A 17,491-nucleotide genomic window follows, 5' to 3' on the forward strand; every position below is an offset into this window, starting at 1 on the left:
AACCCTGGTGGTTGCTTGTCTCACACACACACATTAGAAACTAATAAAGTCTCACACCACGTCAACAGCTTTCGTGGATTGTGTGAACGCTCCCCCTCCAATGTTTCTGCCATGTTTACCATCTGTTTCCTTAGAAACCAACAGATACTGTAGTTCTAGTCAAAATAACAAGGGGGGCATAGGGGTTTGGAAGACTGACACAGAAAAGTCAATTGTGTTCTGATCAGATATGCATTTGCGTCGTAAGTGCTCTATTGCCTGGCCTCGATGTTCACCCCTTCCCTCCTCTGCCATGGTACAGAGGGGATATTTGCAGATATGTGGGAGGTCTTTGTGATAGCAAAGAGCCTGTATCTTTGTGATCTATAAGAGGTATGCAGCCTTCGCTTGAGGGAACAACAATATCAAGTCAAACCAGTCGACTATTTACGGCTTATTTCCGAAGAGAAGAAACGAGAAGAGGAGTAAGTGTCTTTCCTTTAGCACCTCAGTTTTCTTGTCTTGAGGCTGTGTGTTTGAAACTTGCAGCTGCTGGTGTGAATTATATAGGTTGTCAACGTTTGATTGTGTTATACATAGGTAGAATCAATAATTCTACATCACATTGATCTCACGGGTCTTAATTTTATGATTCAGATTATCAGTAGGTGAATAATGCATGAAGGTTGTGCCCTTTTTATTGATAGGGCTTCATGTAGAATCCCACTGATTATGGAAATTATTATAAAGTGACTTTGTCCAACATGGCACCCAAAGCTATTTCCTTTCCTCCTTCATGGTGTGAAAGGTGGTCTTTCTCACCTCTTGCTGCTCTCAGGTAGCACAGAGCTAAAGCACACACTGGGCTCAGTACCACATTCCCAAACTCGTGTTTCCTGTACGACCGGTCCTCGTCTCTCGTATCCTATCCAACTACTATGACAGGGTAAGTGGATCACTCCTGCGGTCGTCTTCCTGAGCTTCAGAGAAGCTTGATTTGACACATTCCTCCTCTAGCCTCTCCAACAAACATACATGCACACACACAGGCGCACACACCTGATCCTGATGCCTAAGCATCCAGGTGGGAGGGATGGGGTGGTGGGGGTGTTTTAGAGTTGAAGATAAATGGAAGCCCTGTTTCTTTCATCATTTGGGAATTCTTTGATTTGTTCAATTTAGCCAGGAAATAATGAGCTGTTTTTCCACGGCTGCGGGACAGTCACAGAACGGTCCCTCCTTTTGACAAATGAAAAGAGCTGAAGTACTCCCCCCTCCCTCAGTACTCGCTTTCAAGTGCCCGTCTTCGATCAGTCATTGCCTTATTAAATTGCTAAACTGAAGATAATGGCTGATAATTGTATCCCGGTACCTGGGACTCTCCATCTGTGATTCCCGGAGGCCATACGGAGTGCAGGAGACGTCTGAGGCTGCGTCTCATTACCGTAGTGCTGCGATGAAAGGGACTACTTTCCCTGAGTACACTTATTACCATTAAAACAAAATCACTTCACTCACTCGAGCTCTCCTCCTCAGAACCCCGTCAGGTAGACTTTCCTGGTTGAAGAGAAGTGACGAAAGGAAGTAGACCCCAGGAAATGGGGTCATTTTTAATTTTCGCAGTCATATTGGTGACTTTTCTCAGCAGGTTATGAGAATTAGGTTATGCTTAGGAAGGTTAGGGTAGCTGAAATGCTCTCCTAACCTGCTACGAAAAGTGTTTTCAGGGAGTCTCTTCATATTGCACTACAGTCTACCAGTGCCAGTACTCATAGACACAAGCTGATGCAGACGTGCATACTAACACAGTCTCAAACCACACACTCTCCTATTAAAGGAGTCAAGGCTGTGATGTGCAGAAGGCTCCGGGGAGGGGGTAAAAAGTAGAGTGATTTACTGGGACTTTTTTCAATTTGTAAAACACTAACCTCGGGCTGCGGCTGTAGCTAGTTCCTTCTCTGTTGCTAGACACTGTTGCTGACTGTGACTGTGGGGAGCACGGGTTTATGGGACGTGACCCTGCAACAAATCATGTTCCAAAGCAGAGGCAATGGCGGGCGGCACACCCCTGTGCCACCGAGAAGCGCCTCGCTCCTTTACCCCCATCACCGGCCCGTCCAATTTAAGGAGGCGCCATCTCAAGCAGAGAAGTCCACTTGGAAATTACACCGTCCCGAAAATGAGACTCGCTCCACGAGCTACTGGGCTGGTGTGGCTCTGGTTATGAAGCCAAGGTGACAGAGATAGCGGAGAAATAAGCCATAAATTGATACAGGGCATAAATTGATATTTTAATTAATACAGAGAGGAGATAGTCCAGCATCACCTGATTCAGAGAATTTCATTCTCCTCCAGTCCTCGTTATTTCAGGCCATAATTCTCTTTGCGGCATGGCCAGCCATCGAAATTGAACAGCCCCACTGCTAGCAAGCTCCATTTAACCAGCCGACAGTGGCTCGACTGGACTCACAAACTGGAAAATCAGACAAATATAATGCTGCTCACAATCCCCAATAACAAGACAGGGTACATGGAGGGTCAATCCCCAATAACAAGACAGGGTACATGGAGGGACAATCCCCAATACCAAGACAGGGTACATGGAGGGACAATCCCCAATACCAAGACAGGGTACATGGAGGGACAATCCCCAATAACAAGACAGGGTACATGGAGGGACAATCCCCAATAACAAGACAGGGTACATGGAGGGACAATCCCCAATAACAAGACAGGGTACATGGAGGGACAAGCTGAAGTAGACTGGAGAGTTCATTAATTACCAGGTCTTGTTTCAGACTGAACATTTTTTTTTTTCCCCAGGTGACAGAATTTTAAAATATAAAACATTTTAAGACAAAAAAAATAATAATTGCTCTTCCACATAAGAATGACATTTTTGGAAAGTGGGACAGAAATACAACACGGGTCAGAAATCTTTATTACGATAGATTCCATTACAATTGTGCCTTAACATCCTACGAAGTGGATCTTCACAATGTTTAAAAGGTGACACTGCCTGTCAATCTCAGACGGCAGCAGAATGAGAGATAGCAGGTCTGGATCAGTAGGGTAAACAGACATGGGAGAAAGGTGTGCGGTAAGGGAAAGGATGGCCTCGTCCTCTCTGCCAGCCAGACCACAGACTCATTACCATGCTTGTGGAGTTAGGATGGGAGTCAGGGTTGCGCTGCCTCTGTTCTAGTCGGTCAATGATAGAGAACATTCTATTGGAATTTCCCTTTTGAAAAATACTGAACCCTAAAAGGAAGAACACCTCTTCCTTTCCCTGGTGTGACAGAAATGAATCACCATATTCACATACCAATCTCACTACTGGCCAAAATAAAATAATTAATCAGGCGATTGCATGGCAAGGGTTACAGAACGTGAACATCTACCCCTAGCCCACTGGCGCTCATGCTTCTATTGCACTCCGTGCCCACTCCCCTTTTCCCTGACACAGCCCAACCTCAAGGTCCAGATCAAATCAAGACAGACCCCCCCCAATCCCACATTACAGGACCTATGCTGACAGAGAGAGGTTTCCTGTCGGGGTGAGGGGCTGGGACTAGCAGCTGATGGGACATTGGCTGCTCAGTGCAATTGTGTAGAAGAGGGCTCTGTAGTTTATTCGTGAGGGTTGGGGTGGTGGTGTGTGTGTATGTGTGTGTGTGTGTGTGTGTGTGTGTGTGTGTGTGTGTAGGATTTGTCTAAAGCGTTGACATAGAGGTCTAGTCTGAGAGCCTGTCGTACAACACAAACTCAAAAAGCCTTTGGAAAGTACAGAAAAAAAGTGGAAGGCCAATGTGAGTGTGAGAGAGAGAGACTTCCTGACTTTGACAAAAATGTGTCTGCCACAGCGGCACAGTTTGCAACTGGCAGCCAAGAGAGAAAGAGTGTCATAATGAACTTGTACACGATATGCAGTGATGCGCGACAAGGGGAGGGCAGGGAGGGGGGAGAGATGGTCCCGGTTGGGTCCTCGTAGGCATTATCTGTGTTTGTTTGCGTGGAATTAGTGGGCTAGGTTTTAATTACAGCCATGTGTGCACTGATAGGTGGCTTTGTAATCACAGTCGGTCCCCATGGCAGCAGTGTGAAATAAGCTAGACACACACCCCCACCCCCCAGTGACTGACTGACTGGCGGAGGGGTCGTGTTCAAAGGCCTGACATGATTGGCTGCTCTCACTCATGTGGCCAACACCGATAAGCCTCTAACACGGAAATTAACCCGCCGGTTCAGAAGCATCCAGTGTAGCGATGCTCCATTTTTTTATAAATGATACTCGGTTGTTCAGCTGCCAAACGAGATGCCTGGTTCCAGAAACTGACAGATGCTCATCAAAGAAACCTCAGACGGATGGTCTGGCAGCGCGTCTTCAAAGGAAACATTCAAAACCTGGCCGTCCTCAGTCTGTTCAAAAACACAGATCGGCGCTTCTGCAAACGAGCTCACCGATTCCTTAATTGAGTCAATCAATCTCTTCTCCCTTCAATTAAACAACAATCCAATTGAGTTGAGTGAATGGATGAGCCACATTGTTGACCAGTCCTAAGACCTGTCTTCAGATGAATTTTGGGATGAAGGCCATGATGACCCATGAGATGATCTGAGCCTTGTTGGCTGGATATCGAATCATGCCTCGGTAGGTAAGGCAGCCTGTGGTGATGACATCAACAAAAGGGGGCCTTGCTCTGGATCCAGCTTTGCCATGCAGGGAGGCACAATGGAGGCACTGGAGCATGTGCCCATCATGCACCGCAGCCCGGCTCCAACCAATCACCTCAATGAGCCGAGGGTAGCAATCAGAACCAGGCCATAGGGATGAACAAGGGCAATCCGTAACCTTGCTATGCTAACCTCCACATAACAATTAAGCACAAAGCTTTTAAACAAACATGTCTTTATATACATGTGTAAACAATGACATTGGTTAGGTAACAGTTCCTCTCCCAATGGTATTAGATTGTGCTATACCAGTTTAAGCCATCAAGCTAGCCTACCCTATTTAAACCATGCTGAAACTAAAGTTTGAGCTAAAACTATGAAGGAACTTGCTTAAGTCAAGTCACATACTCTACTTCCACTGTGGCTTCTTGCAACAGCACCCGCTGTATGAAGTACTCAGCCTCAGGTACAAATTGATGAGACAGATGGGGAAACAAATAGAATCCGTCGCCTCTGCGTTGGATCAAAATAACAAGGTCATTAGGATTCAACTGGTTATACTAGGCCTGACCAGAACAAAACAGGGGGGGGGGGGGGGGGGGGGGCAGTATGTTTTCCTGCCATTTTCCTCCCCTACCCCCCAAATTAGAGTGATAAAGGGGACATAAGCATGACAGCTGCCTGAAATTTGTTTCGAGCCGTCGGCATGGCGATCAGTGTTAATCACAGAGAGGGGAAGATAAACCGATAAACAACCCAGTGTGTGTGTGTGTGTGTGTGTGTGTGTGTGTGTGTGTGTGTACACGGAGCGTGAGCAGGCAGCTCTATCTGAACGCCAGGCAAGGACTGTGCTGTGTGCCTTGACCCGTCTGTAATGTAATAAAGTTGTCTTTATTCACTCGCTGGTCCCAATTACTCCCCCTCGCCCCCGCCATGGGGATCATGTCACCTCCCCAGGGGATGCGCCGGTCCCCCTCTACCCCCTCTCCTCCCACTGCTCTGCATAATGCAGCACTGAAACCTTGCCAAGGGACACGATACCCGTCGTCTCTGCAAACATTGTCTGAGCAATTAGCCGCTGATCCCGGTGCGTCAGGGGGTTAGCGAGACTGCTGGGAATTCATTTGGGCTGGCAGGGAGGGCAGTAACTGGTAACAAGCCTTTTAGAACAGTCAGACAGATCACTGTGATAGAGTTCAGAGGTCAGGCTAACCGTGACACACAGCAGCAGGTAGTGAAGTCATGCTGTAGCCCACAGTTGTGGATCGTTTAACCGTCTGAACAAACTTCAGACAAACCTGAAAATCAGGAGTGACGTGTACAGTACCATGATTGGATTGGATATCCAAGGCCTTTAAATGCAGCAATGCACTGGTTTAATTTCAGCCCTGTAGCAAAAGGCTAGGCGCAATATGTTGCATCTACCCTGGTGAGTAGCTGTCCAATGAATGATCCCACAGACAGATTGCAGCTCCAAAACATTGGCGGTCAGCACTGACATGAAGGAGGCTGGAGTCCAGCGTTTCCTTCCAAAGACAGACTTTGTTTATTAGCCACCATTTGATTCAAATCCTAACATCCAGGGTGGTGGATACAAACAAGGGCTCTAGTTTCAGTTTCAGAGCAAAGAGGCGGCGGACGCTTCAGACTGTCTTACAGAGTCTGGGCCTTGCATATACAGTACAGAAGAGAGATTGCGCAAGCAACAGAATCAGCCATTCTCAGAGGTAGGCAGCCATATTATTTCAGTCACCGCTTTTGAAGGTGTACTGCTGTGTCTGATATACGCTTACAATACTGCATGGAAGGAATGTGGTTGTGAGGTCGCTTTGACGCGTAACAACTTGAATTGTCGGTCACATGAAAGCAAGTCTCTGTGCATAGATGAACTGGGAGCAGCTGTGTCTGCCCTGATAACAAACAAGCCATATTTAAAATATTAATAACAGGAGCACTACGCAGACTCCGGTCGCCCCCCTCGAATAATAACGATTCATAAATCATGTCTACTGGCCAGGCAGTGTGCATTTAAAACTGTCTCACTGTCGCCTTTCACCCTCTACTGTAATTAAGGGACAGTTCTGGTTGGAGCCGATCAATCTGTGGTGCGAGCCAGGATACTCTGCCGTGGTCGCCTTGGCAGCTCCCATTTCTGCAGCAAGTGTGACTGATAAGGGTCGTATCCCGCAGGCCTCGGATGGTGGAACACAAAGCAGATCATTGTGTATATAGCAGTAAACACATTTTCATAGCTTTTCTCTGTCCCTCTTTACATGTGTTGATGCCAGTGTGATGCAGAGTTGAGTGCAGCGAATGCTATTTATATGGGTTAACATTGAAGGTCGAACCATCACAGTGGTGAAAGGAAAAGGACTCATCTGAATATGTTAAACTAAATCCATATAAGGCCATGTGTGGTATTAAAATAGAGTTAACCGAGATTACCGTGGAAAATCATTATTAAAAGAGACTGTGTCTGTTTTAGCACTAAGTGAAAATACTCAAGCCACATCAGAAAAGTACAGTACTTGTTTCTGATGTGACTATAAGCCTAAGAGCATCAACCAAAAAATAATAACACAAAAAGCCTGGAAAGAATGGCAACTATTCTTTTCCACATTTAATTTGAGGTAGTGTGTTTATTGACAGTCCGCCCACAGTCAGAGCCAGTAATACCCTGCCAAAGCCCAGGCCTCTTTTCTGCTGAAAGGAGTGGTTCTTTTCACTGTCGCAGCGCAGGAAAAAGGTATTAAACACAGATTATTGTTTTTCATGGGCTTAGCCGGGGAAACATGCTCCCTGCAATTAAATTGTCGTAGTAGCAAAATTCGGGAGTTGTGTAGCGAGGGTAAAAAACAAAAACAAAAAAACAATAGCTTCTTAGCTCTGTCACTGCCAACCAATCACAGAGCGAGTCTCGACAGACTCAGATTGGATATTTGCTGACCTGGACAGTTCATATCAGGTCATGAACATGGAGAGCAGAGAGGCAGGATTGGGTCTAGAATGAGAAACATTAAAACATTTATCAATCGAAACCTTGCCCAGGTCAATATACATCTGGATTTGATTTATATATTATAAAGTCCTGTTGGAGCTGGCTGTAATAATAACAACAGTTCAAATAGGCCTACATACCATACGGCCTAGGTAAAAGCAGTACATTTCAAAACACAAAAGGGGAGTTGTTTAGAAATACACTGAACGAAACTAAAATGCAACATGCAACAATTTCAAAGAATTTACTGAGTTACAGTTCATAAAGGAAATCAGTCAGTTGGAATAAATTCATTTGACTGGGAATACAGATATGCACCTGTTGGTCACAGATACCTTAAAAAAAAGCTAGGGGAGTGGATCAGAACCAGAATAGGGGAGTGGATCAGAAGCAGAATAGGGGAGTGGATCAGAAGCAGAATAGGGGAGTGGATCAGAACCAGAATAGGGGAGTGGATCAGAAGCAGAATAGGGGAGTGGATCAGAACCAGAATAGGGGAGTGGATCAGAACCAGAATAGGGGAGTGGATCAGAACCAGGCATTGGGTGTTTCTCAATATGCATACTACCATGCTCCAAACTCATGCTCCAAGTGCATTCTCCGAGGACGTTCTCTTGAGTACGTTCTTGTGAGTACAAGAGTGTGGAGAACGCATAAAACATTATATTTGAGAAGCACTCACACTCCCCCTACTGTATTACCTCACGCTGAATCTCCCATTCCCATTCACTCCCTTCCAGCCAGAACAATGGTAACAATAGAGACTAAACAAGACATACACAAAGCAAACATTTTACTTCATAATTATCAGCTAGATATATGGGATGACAATTATTCATGGTTAGCTAGCTAGCCAGCCAGTTAAGACTATTGACTTACTCATTCACTGATCCTTCCTTCTTCTAGCCAGGACAATTGCAATAGACGAAACAAGATATACACAAAGCAAATGTTAATGTTAATCATAATAATGTAGCTAACCAGATAGTATAATAGGCAACAATGGTCTAAAATCAATGTTATCCAAGGTAGATGTCAATTCTTTGTGGGTAGCTAACTAACAATTATTTCTGGCCAAGTTAAGCTAACCAGTTAATAAATACATGCTGTGTTAATTAAGGTATCAAACTAAAATATTGTAGTCAGGCAACATATGAGATGTGAATAGGCAACACTTAATTCTGAAGTCGGAGTATATTTTCTCTCGCTTCAGTCTTTGACTAAGAAAATGTGAGTCATTTTTTACGTAGTTGCATCATGTTCCTTTGAATACTTTCCGTTGAAGCTTGCGTCGATGCGTGCTTCAAAATAAATTATGCATACAAACTGAGTACGCATTCAAGTGCCCTCCCTGCGCCATTTCACATACTTTGAGTCGGACTCATACGCCGACCCTGCCGTGCTCCAATTTGCGTGCTCGGAGCACGGTAGTATCCAGTTTGTGAAACACCCAGTATCAGGTGTGACCACATTTGCCTCATGCAGCACGACATATCTCCTTCATATTGAGTTGATCAGGCTGCTGATTGTGGCCAGTGGAATGTTGTCCCACTCCTCATCAATGGCTGTGCAAAGTTCCTGGATATTGGCAGGAACTGGAACACGCGGTTGTACGCGTTGATTCAGAGCATCCCAAACATGTTCAATGTCTGGTGAGTATGCAGGCCATGAAAGAACTGAGACATTTTCAGCTTCCAGGAATTGTGTACAGATACTTGGGACATGGGGTCTTGCATTATCATGTTGAAACATGAGGTGACGGTGGCGGACGAATAGCACGGCAATGGGCCTCAGGATCTCATTACGGTAACTCTGTGCATTCAAATTGCCATTGATAAAATGCAATTGTATTTGTTGTCCATAGCTTATGCCTGCCCATACCTTAACCCCACCGCCACAATGGGGCACTGTTCGCAATGTTGACATCAGCAAACGCTCGCCCACACAACACCATCTGCCCGGTACAGTTGAAAACAGGATTCATCCGTGAAGAGCACACTTCTCCAGCATGCCAGTGTCCATCGAAGGTGAGCATTTGCCCACTGAAGTCAATTACGATGCCGAACTGCAGTCAGGTCAAGACCATGGTGAGGATGACGAGCATGCAGATGAGCTTTCCTGAAACGTTTTTTTTTTACCGTTTGTGCAAACCCCCAGTTTCAGCAACTGTCCGGGTGGCTGGTCTCAGAAGATCCCACGGGTGAAGAAGCCGGATGTGGAGGTCCCAGTCTGGCGTGGTTACACGTGGTCTGCGGTTGTGAGGCCAGTTGAACGTACTGCCAAATTATTTTTAAAAAAATGGCAGGCGGCTTATGGTAGAGAAATTAACTTTAAATTCTCAGGCAACAGCTCTGGTGGACATTCCTGCATTTCCACATGTCAACTGCACAATCCCTCAAAACTTGAGACATCTGTGGCTTGAGCTGCACCTGTGTTATGATCAGCTTCTTGACCTGCAACACCTGTCAGGTGGACAGATTATCTAGGCAAAGGAGAAATTCTCACTCACAGGCATGTGGGCACAACATTTATGAGAAAGAAGCCTTTTGTGTGTAGTGACAAATTCTGTCATCTTTCACCTTACATGTTGCGTTTATATTGTTGTTCAGTATATAGAGTAGGGAGCATTACCATGACTCTTTCAGAGTTCCTGTACAAGGACCCACTGACACCGTCTGTGGATAGACCAGCTGTGTATGATGACAAAATTACATGATGAAATTTACCAGTTAGAATGCTCCACTGGAGTGTGTAAATCTAGTCTATGTACCCTAGGTCAACCGCTAAAAAAGTAGTATGACACTTTTACTATTTTAAAACACAATATTATTGACATTCATCTCAGAACCAAAAAGTTAACAATACTTGAGCTGTGCGAGGAAATAGTTTAAATTCACACAGTACTGAGGCAATTACCTTATTTGTGCAAACTAGGAACGTTATCTGGGTTTCGAAAGAGGGGAGGGAGAGAGCAAGAGTAGAGCGAAAGAAAGGAAAAAAAACATCACATCAACATCACATGCTCCCCGCTCCCACACCCTGAAGGAAGAAGTAGCTCAGTACAGTAAACCCAGATCTGATAGGCCAGCTAGGTCAGCAGTTACATGGGTCATTCACTTTTAACCTCCTTTCCACGGTGGCGCTCGCATTACACAAAGCTGGAATAACACGCTAGTCACAGCAGTAAGATAGGATTCTTTCATTAGAGCAGAACAGCACGGTCATCTGACTTAGCCCTACTGCACTCTCACAGGTTATTAACGTTTCCACAGAACAGACAACTTCACTGGGGGTTTGGATACACCGGGAGTCTGTTTACTGACAGTGAGATCTCTCTGCGTTCGACTGTTGATGGATGAGGCGAGTTGTGGCGTGCAATAATCCCATTTCAGAATGAGTTCCCTCCGTCACGCTGCAAAGCGATACTTATCGGTGTAATGCATGATGGGACTGTTACGGAAGGGATGTGTGAACGTCTGTGTTTTGCCGACTCATGGTTTGCCTCTCACCCAGACAGAGACCCTATTATTCACCAGCTTATGTTTCCCTAGATATGGGGGGCTGTACCTGAATATGGGGCCATCTTTTACACGTCATCTAAAAAGGCACGCCGGCAAATGTAGAGGTGGTTTGTCCATTAGTGAAGCCCCTTTCCTCCCCTTTGGTCTTAAATGTATTTATTTTTTAATAGGGCTGGTAGTCTTTGTGGACACCAAGGAACATTTGTTTCGATTTTACAGACATGATTACAACGTGACCATCAGAAGGTTAAATGAGGAGAAAACTTAACGGTATCTCGCCACTTCTGTTCTCCATCTGAAACAAACAGTAACGTTCTGCCGAAGATGAATTGCCAACAGTGACGTAATGGGTTCTGAATTGCGTTATCTACACGGGAGACAAAGTCGGACACTTTCCAGGGCTACTTGACCACATTACAACCTTGTATTGAAGAGCTCTGAGTCAATTCCATCTCCATCCTTTTGGTAATGGAGGAAGTCCGAAGTCGAGCATTTGGAATTACCACGCCATTAGCGCTGGTTGGATCTCAGAGAGATGCAGCTAAGTGGGACTGTTCAAAGGTTGGACTGGTGGCTTTACACCTGTTATGGCAGTAGATGGGGAATGATTTCAAGCCTCAGAAAGACAGCAATTCTGGTAACCAGATACAGCCAACAGACTGGGAGACCGTGAGGTCCAGTCAGCGAGTTCTGAGACTGACTGACGGCCAGCCTCATCCAAGGAACCGTGCTGTGTTGATGGGTTTGAGCTCTTATTGGGCACTCTTCAAACACCTAAAAGCCATAGGTCAGGATGATTGAGATACTAACATGGCATGTATAACCTCTGTTCTATTGTGTCCAGTATGTGTGTCCCTCTGACATGTGATAAGACACCCTAGGGTGTAGCTACACCCACTTACATCCCTCCCCCTACACCTCAGCAGGTGGCTATGGTGGGCCATCAGGGTCAGAGGTCATTCAGACCTAGGTTTCATGTCAGGCCAGTGGCCATTGTGTCCTCTTGCCCTCAAGTGCCTTTCCCCAGACCTCGCCGTGCTTGGCCCACTTCCTCAAACAGGGGTCATAAGACTTCTTATGGCTCTTAATTAGCACTCTAACTCCCAGAGCAGAGAACACAGCCACCCTCCTGTCCTCTCCTGGATGGAAGGCAGACACGATAGAAATAGAATTGCTTCTATGAGCAACACATAACGCAATGTGGCCTGGTGGAAACATTTGGATATAGAACTTAGCTGTAAGACGAGAGAGGGAATATATAGTCCTACTATTACGACAGGCCACTCCTTAATCATACACGGATATGTAATACTGACTGGCACAGGCTCAACTGATGTAACCTGTTATACATAGAGAGCGATATAAATATCAACAGTTGTCAGTTGCGCTCAAATTAGCTTTGAGCATTTACTATACCAAAAAACATTCACACGTTCGCATGACATCGCCCTAACTGGCCGCTGACAGCGCAGCGTGAGGGGTGAGTAATTTTTTTTTTTTAAGGTAGAAGCTTGATTTATTGCTCTCCGCAGCACCTATATACTCCGGTGTATGAATCACGGCAAAGGATATTGAGAGAAGGCAATAACGGGGGGGAAGGGGGGGGGGGGGGGGGGGCAGCTGCAATCAGAGAGAAGCAGCTTCACATCCCAATAGGGATGCTCCTTAGAGAAAACAATATGATGCTAATGCGGCGGCCTCTGGACCGCCACAACCAGAGTTCTGTCGCGGGCATCAATTAAAAAAGGTGTATGTGTATGTCACAGCCCTCTGTCGAGCCACGCTTTAAACTTCCGCCGCCTCCCCATTGTAGCCACATAAATCACCCTTCCAATGGCAAAGTAAACACCTTCCCGTCTTCCCTGGCTATGTCAGGTCATTTCTCAGACAGAGAGGGCATTGGACGATGGACGTGGAGTAGGTGGGAAAGCAATGAAATTAGCAAATGTCCAGGTAATTCATTCTAGCCTGGCTGTCAGTTGGCAAGCTGGATGAGAGCAGAGACAGTGAGAGCGAAGAGAAGCGGCTTTCATGTGAATTGGGCCTCTGATTTATCAGATTAAAGAGGGAAAACAGGGGTCCATTTGTCCAAAGGCGTCACCTTTGTTATCGAGTGACTGAATGGCCTCCTCTTCATCCTCAGTCAATTATCAAAGGGTGCTAGTCGATTCCCTTTGTGGCAATTACTCTTCCGTTTGAAATTGAGGAAGCGATCAATGCTGTGAGCTCATTGTACAGCAAATGAAAGAGGCATTGAACATTTCTTAAATGTTTTTCAATGTCATTGTGGAGAATCAATTTATGTGAAATAATTGAAGAGCATCTGACAAGCGGTCCTTGTTTTTTTAAACAGAAATGGCAACTAAAACATGATATGAAAGAGCATTTTAATTATATTTTATCTATGAAATAGGCTCTGACAATAGCCCTACAAAATCAAACATTAAATTGTTGGCGTTTCAAGCCACAGCTACCAAGGGACAAACTGCACAACAAAAACTGTGTTCATGAAATTCATCAGATTAAAAAGAAAGCAGTTTGTTAACCCCGTATATTAAAAATATATATAAATAATTAGCCCGGACATCATTAATCTCTAGTTAGCTAAATCTTCCTCTGGCAACTATTGGGCTAGATTTTAATCAATAACCAGCACTAACCGGCCTACAGAGGCATTGTAAACACATCATTCCTCCATGAATACCGTAGATGAATCCACACTGGCTGTGCCGTCGGAGACTATAGACCGTTTCATCCTGTGCTCATTCTATCCACAGAAACCTCTGCTCACACAGAAGAGCCACTGTCTTGTAGACCTCATTAGAAAGGTCAAAGCGGGTGCCATCACTAAGCTATTTCTCAACGTTGGCACAACATTTCACTGCGACTATTGCTGCCCCATCGGAGTGAGGTGATGAGTTGCAGGCCTAACAAAGGGAGAGTAATGACGTGGAATACAGCCCAATGCTGAGCAGAGCGTAAATCTGCCACGTTTCCTTTAAGAGAGTAAACATTCAAAAGGAACCACCTTATCTGTAGAAGAGATCACGGTCATACCCAGTGGGGGGATTTTCTCTTTGGGAGACGTTCCCTTGATAATACAATAAGAGAAAATGCTTAGTGCTGAGTGAGTGGGTCATTGGGTTGAATGGGTTATCTGTTTTTCAGGGGCTTTCTGTTTGGGTGGGGAGGGGGAGAGGTGAGAAAGAGGAAGAAGACTGACCCGTGGGCATCCAGGGGTTGGGCGACGGCCTCTCCATGGTGTTAGCCTGCTCCCATTCAAAGTCATCGTCCTTACCCTGGCTGTAGCCGCATGCCGTGTAGGGCACCTCAAAGTCACAGTCACCTGAGGAATACAACAAAATAGGATTTAGAACCAGTGCTGGAGTAACACAACACATTCAATAAGGCATACTGTGTAGTTCCTGTAAGAGTGGGACAGAGGGAGAGAAATAGAAAAAAAATGACACTGGCTGAAAGAGAGAAAATATAAGGAAGCAAATTACAGAATAGAACTCCTGTAGCTTTGTCTGCAGTAATACATACACTATACATCTAAACATATGTGGACACCCCTTCAAATTAGCGGATTCGACTATTTCAGACGTTGGCATTAGAATGGTCTTACTGGAAGGGCTCAGTGACTTTCAACGTGGCACCGTCATAGGATGCCACCTTTCCAACAAGTCAGTTCATCAAATTTCTGCCTTGCTCGAGCTTCCCCGGTCAAATGTAAGTGCTGTTATTGTGAAGTGGAAATGTCTAGGAGCAACAACGGCTCAGCCGTGAAGTGGTAGGCCACAGAAGCTCACAGAATTGGACTGCCGAGTGCTGAAGTGCGGAGCGTGTAAAAATAGTCCTCGGTTTCAACACTCACTACAGAGATCCAAAATGCCTTTGGAAGCAACGTCAGCACAATAACTTAAAATTGGGAGCTTCATGAAATGGGTTTTCATGGTCGTGCAGCCACACACAAGCCTAAGATCGCCAAGCGTCAGCTGTAGTGGTGTAAAGCGCCCTGCCATAGAACTCTCGAGCAGTGGAAACGCGTTCTCTAGAGTGATGAATCCCGCTTCACCATCTGGCAGTCTGATGGACTAATCTGGGTTTGGCGGATGCCAGGAGAACGCTACCTGCCCGAATGCATAGTACCAAGTTTGGTGGAGGAGGAATACTTGTCTGGGGCTGTTTTTCATGGTTCGGCCTAGGCCCCCCTTAGTTCCAGTGAAGGGACATTTTAACACTACAGCATACAATGACATTCTAGAAGATTCTGTGCTTCCAACAGTTTGGGCAAGGACCTTTCCTGTTTCAGCATGACAATGCCCCTGCATAGAGCCCTGACCTCAACCCCATCAAACAACTTTGAGATGAATTGGAACGCCGACTGCGAGCCAGGCCTAATCGCCCAACATCAGTGCCCAACCTCACTATTGCTCTTGTAGCTGAATGAAAGCAAGTCCCCGCAGCAATGTTCCAACATCTAGTGCTCTATCGCAGTGTTAGCTGTGCCACTAGAGATTCTGGGTTAGAGTCCAGGCTCTGTCGCAGCCGGCCACGCAATTCCTGCACAATTGGCCCAGCGTCGTCCAGGTTAAAGGAGGGTTTGGCCAGCAGGGATGTCCTTGTCCCATCACGCACTAGCGACTCCTGTGGTGGGCCGGGTACAGTGCACGCTGACACGGTCGCCAGTTGTACGGTGTTTCCTCCCACACATTGGTGCGGCTGGCTTCCGGGTTAAGAGAGCATTGTGTCAAGAAGCAGTGCGGCTTGCCAGGGTTGTGTTTCGGAGGACGCACGGCTCTCGACCTTCGCCTCTCCCGAGTCCAGGAGTTGCAGCGATGGGACAAGACTAACTATCAATTTGGATATCACGAAAATGAGGAGAAAAAAAGGGTAATAAAATTACATTACTATTACATTTTTTTTTTTTTTTTTTATCTAGCGGAAAGCCTTCCAAGAAGAGTGGAGGCTGTTATAGCAGCAAAGGGTGGACCAACTCCATATTAAATGGCCAAGATTTTGGAATGAGATGTTCGACGAGCAGGTGTCCACATACTCTTGGTTATCTAGTGTTGTACAGTAGCATAGGCTTTCCAATGTCATCACAGCCACTACAGGTCATGCTACCATCGGAACTCTACCACTATGAGGCTGTCAAAAAGCTCACCACAGCCACACAAACACCTTACTGTAACAGGCAATCCCGACATTATGACAACCACAGACAGAGGAACACCACCACTTCAGCTTCTACCACAACTTGACAACCGTCCTGAGAACACTTTCAGATTTTCCTGTCACAACTGCTTCTAACTGACATCTGTATACCTGCCAGTGGCCATGGAGAGAAGCTGGCTTTGACTGGATTCAACTTCCACTTACATGAATATAACAGGTCAGTAGAATATAAATACGCTGCCATGTGCAATGTCCTCTGTGCATAAACAAGTTCTGAGGTGATTGAACAAAGGCCTGCCTTTGTAATACATTTTTAAAAAGTACGGCTGAGAGCGTCGCTCACACATTGTTCAGAACCCAGTGTGACATTCGGTGAATTGAGAGGATTTGCAATTTCTTTTTTTTTTCTTATTTTTTAAAAATCAACCATATATCGTGGAAGGAGGACATAAAACAAGGCAAAAAGCTCAGTATTGCCTTATTCACAGAGGACGTGAGTAAATCCCCGCCTTTCCATGTGCTTACCCTTAAGCAGTGTTTCTTTGGATGCACGGGTGTGATTCAATTCCTTGAAAAGACGGCGGATAAATATATTTTAGCGACACCATGGGCTTTGACGTCTTGTCAAGGTTTAGATGTAATGACTCTGAGATGCATGTAATTTAAGCGCTTGTTGTGTACTGTGCGGGGGGAAAAACTGATCGCCTACCAGCCAGCAACAACACCGACCAAAAACATTTTTCTGAGCTGCTTTGCTCTGATTTTGACAGAAGCGTGTATTTTCTCTGCATTCTGATGCCATTTCATTTCTACATGAACAACTAGTCATTTGGGCTTTCAGAGACAGGATGAAGTGATAAGCTTGTCGTCTTTGGTGCTGAGAGAAACGTATTGTCATGTCTACTGTACACAACATATCCTAGAGCAGAGATTCAAAGGGTAACATCAGAAACTATCAAAAAGATTTCCAACAGGATCATAAGCTTCGATTTAAACACGGTCAACAATTCGGTGCCTTGTAGCACACTGCAACTAGACTACTAGGTCAATGACCAAGCAGGCAATGCTAATCAGTTAGTGTACCATGTCACACCTACATGTTGGTAATATGAAATGACACTGAGAACATTCAACTGAT

General features: G+C 45.5%; 1 protein-coding gene across 12 annotated transcripts in view; it reads right to left on the reverse strand.

The window, feature by feature from the left end:
- LOC139367028 (receptor-type tyrosine-protein phosphatase mu-like) overlaps positions 1-17,491 on the reverse strand; it is a 296,813-nt gene that overhangs the window by 220,625 nt on the left and 58,697 nt on the right. For all 12 annotated transcript variants that reach the window (XM_071104931.1, XM_071104928.1, XM_071104927.1 and 9 more), the window contains exon 2: positions 14,396-14,518. In XM_071104931.1, coding sequence (XP_070961032.1) covers positions 14,396-14,518 — 123 coding nt within the window. The remainder of the gene's footprint in view (positions 1-14,395; positions 14,519-17,491) is intronic.

This window comes from Oncorhynchus clarkii, chromosome 15, assembly GCF_045791955.1.
Source record: "Oncorhynchus clarkii lewisi isolate Uvic-CL-2024 chromosome 15, UVic_Ocla_1.0, whole genome shotgun sequence".
In the NCBI taxonomy this organism is placed as follows: Eukaryota; Metazoa; Chordata; class Actinopteri; order Salmoniformes; family Salmonidae; genus Oncorhynchus; species Oncorhynchus clarkii.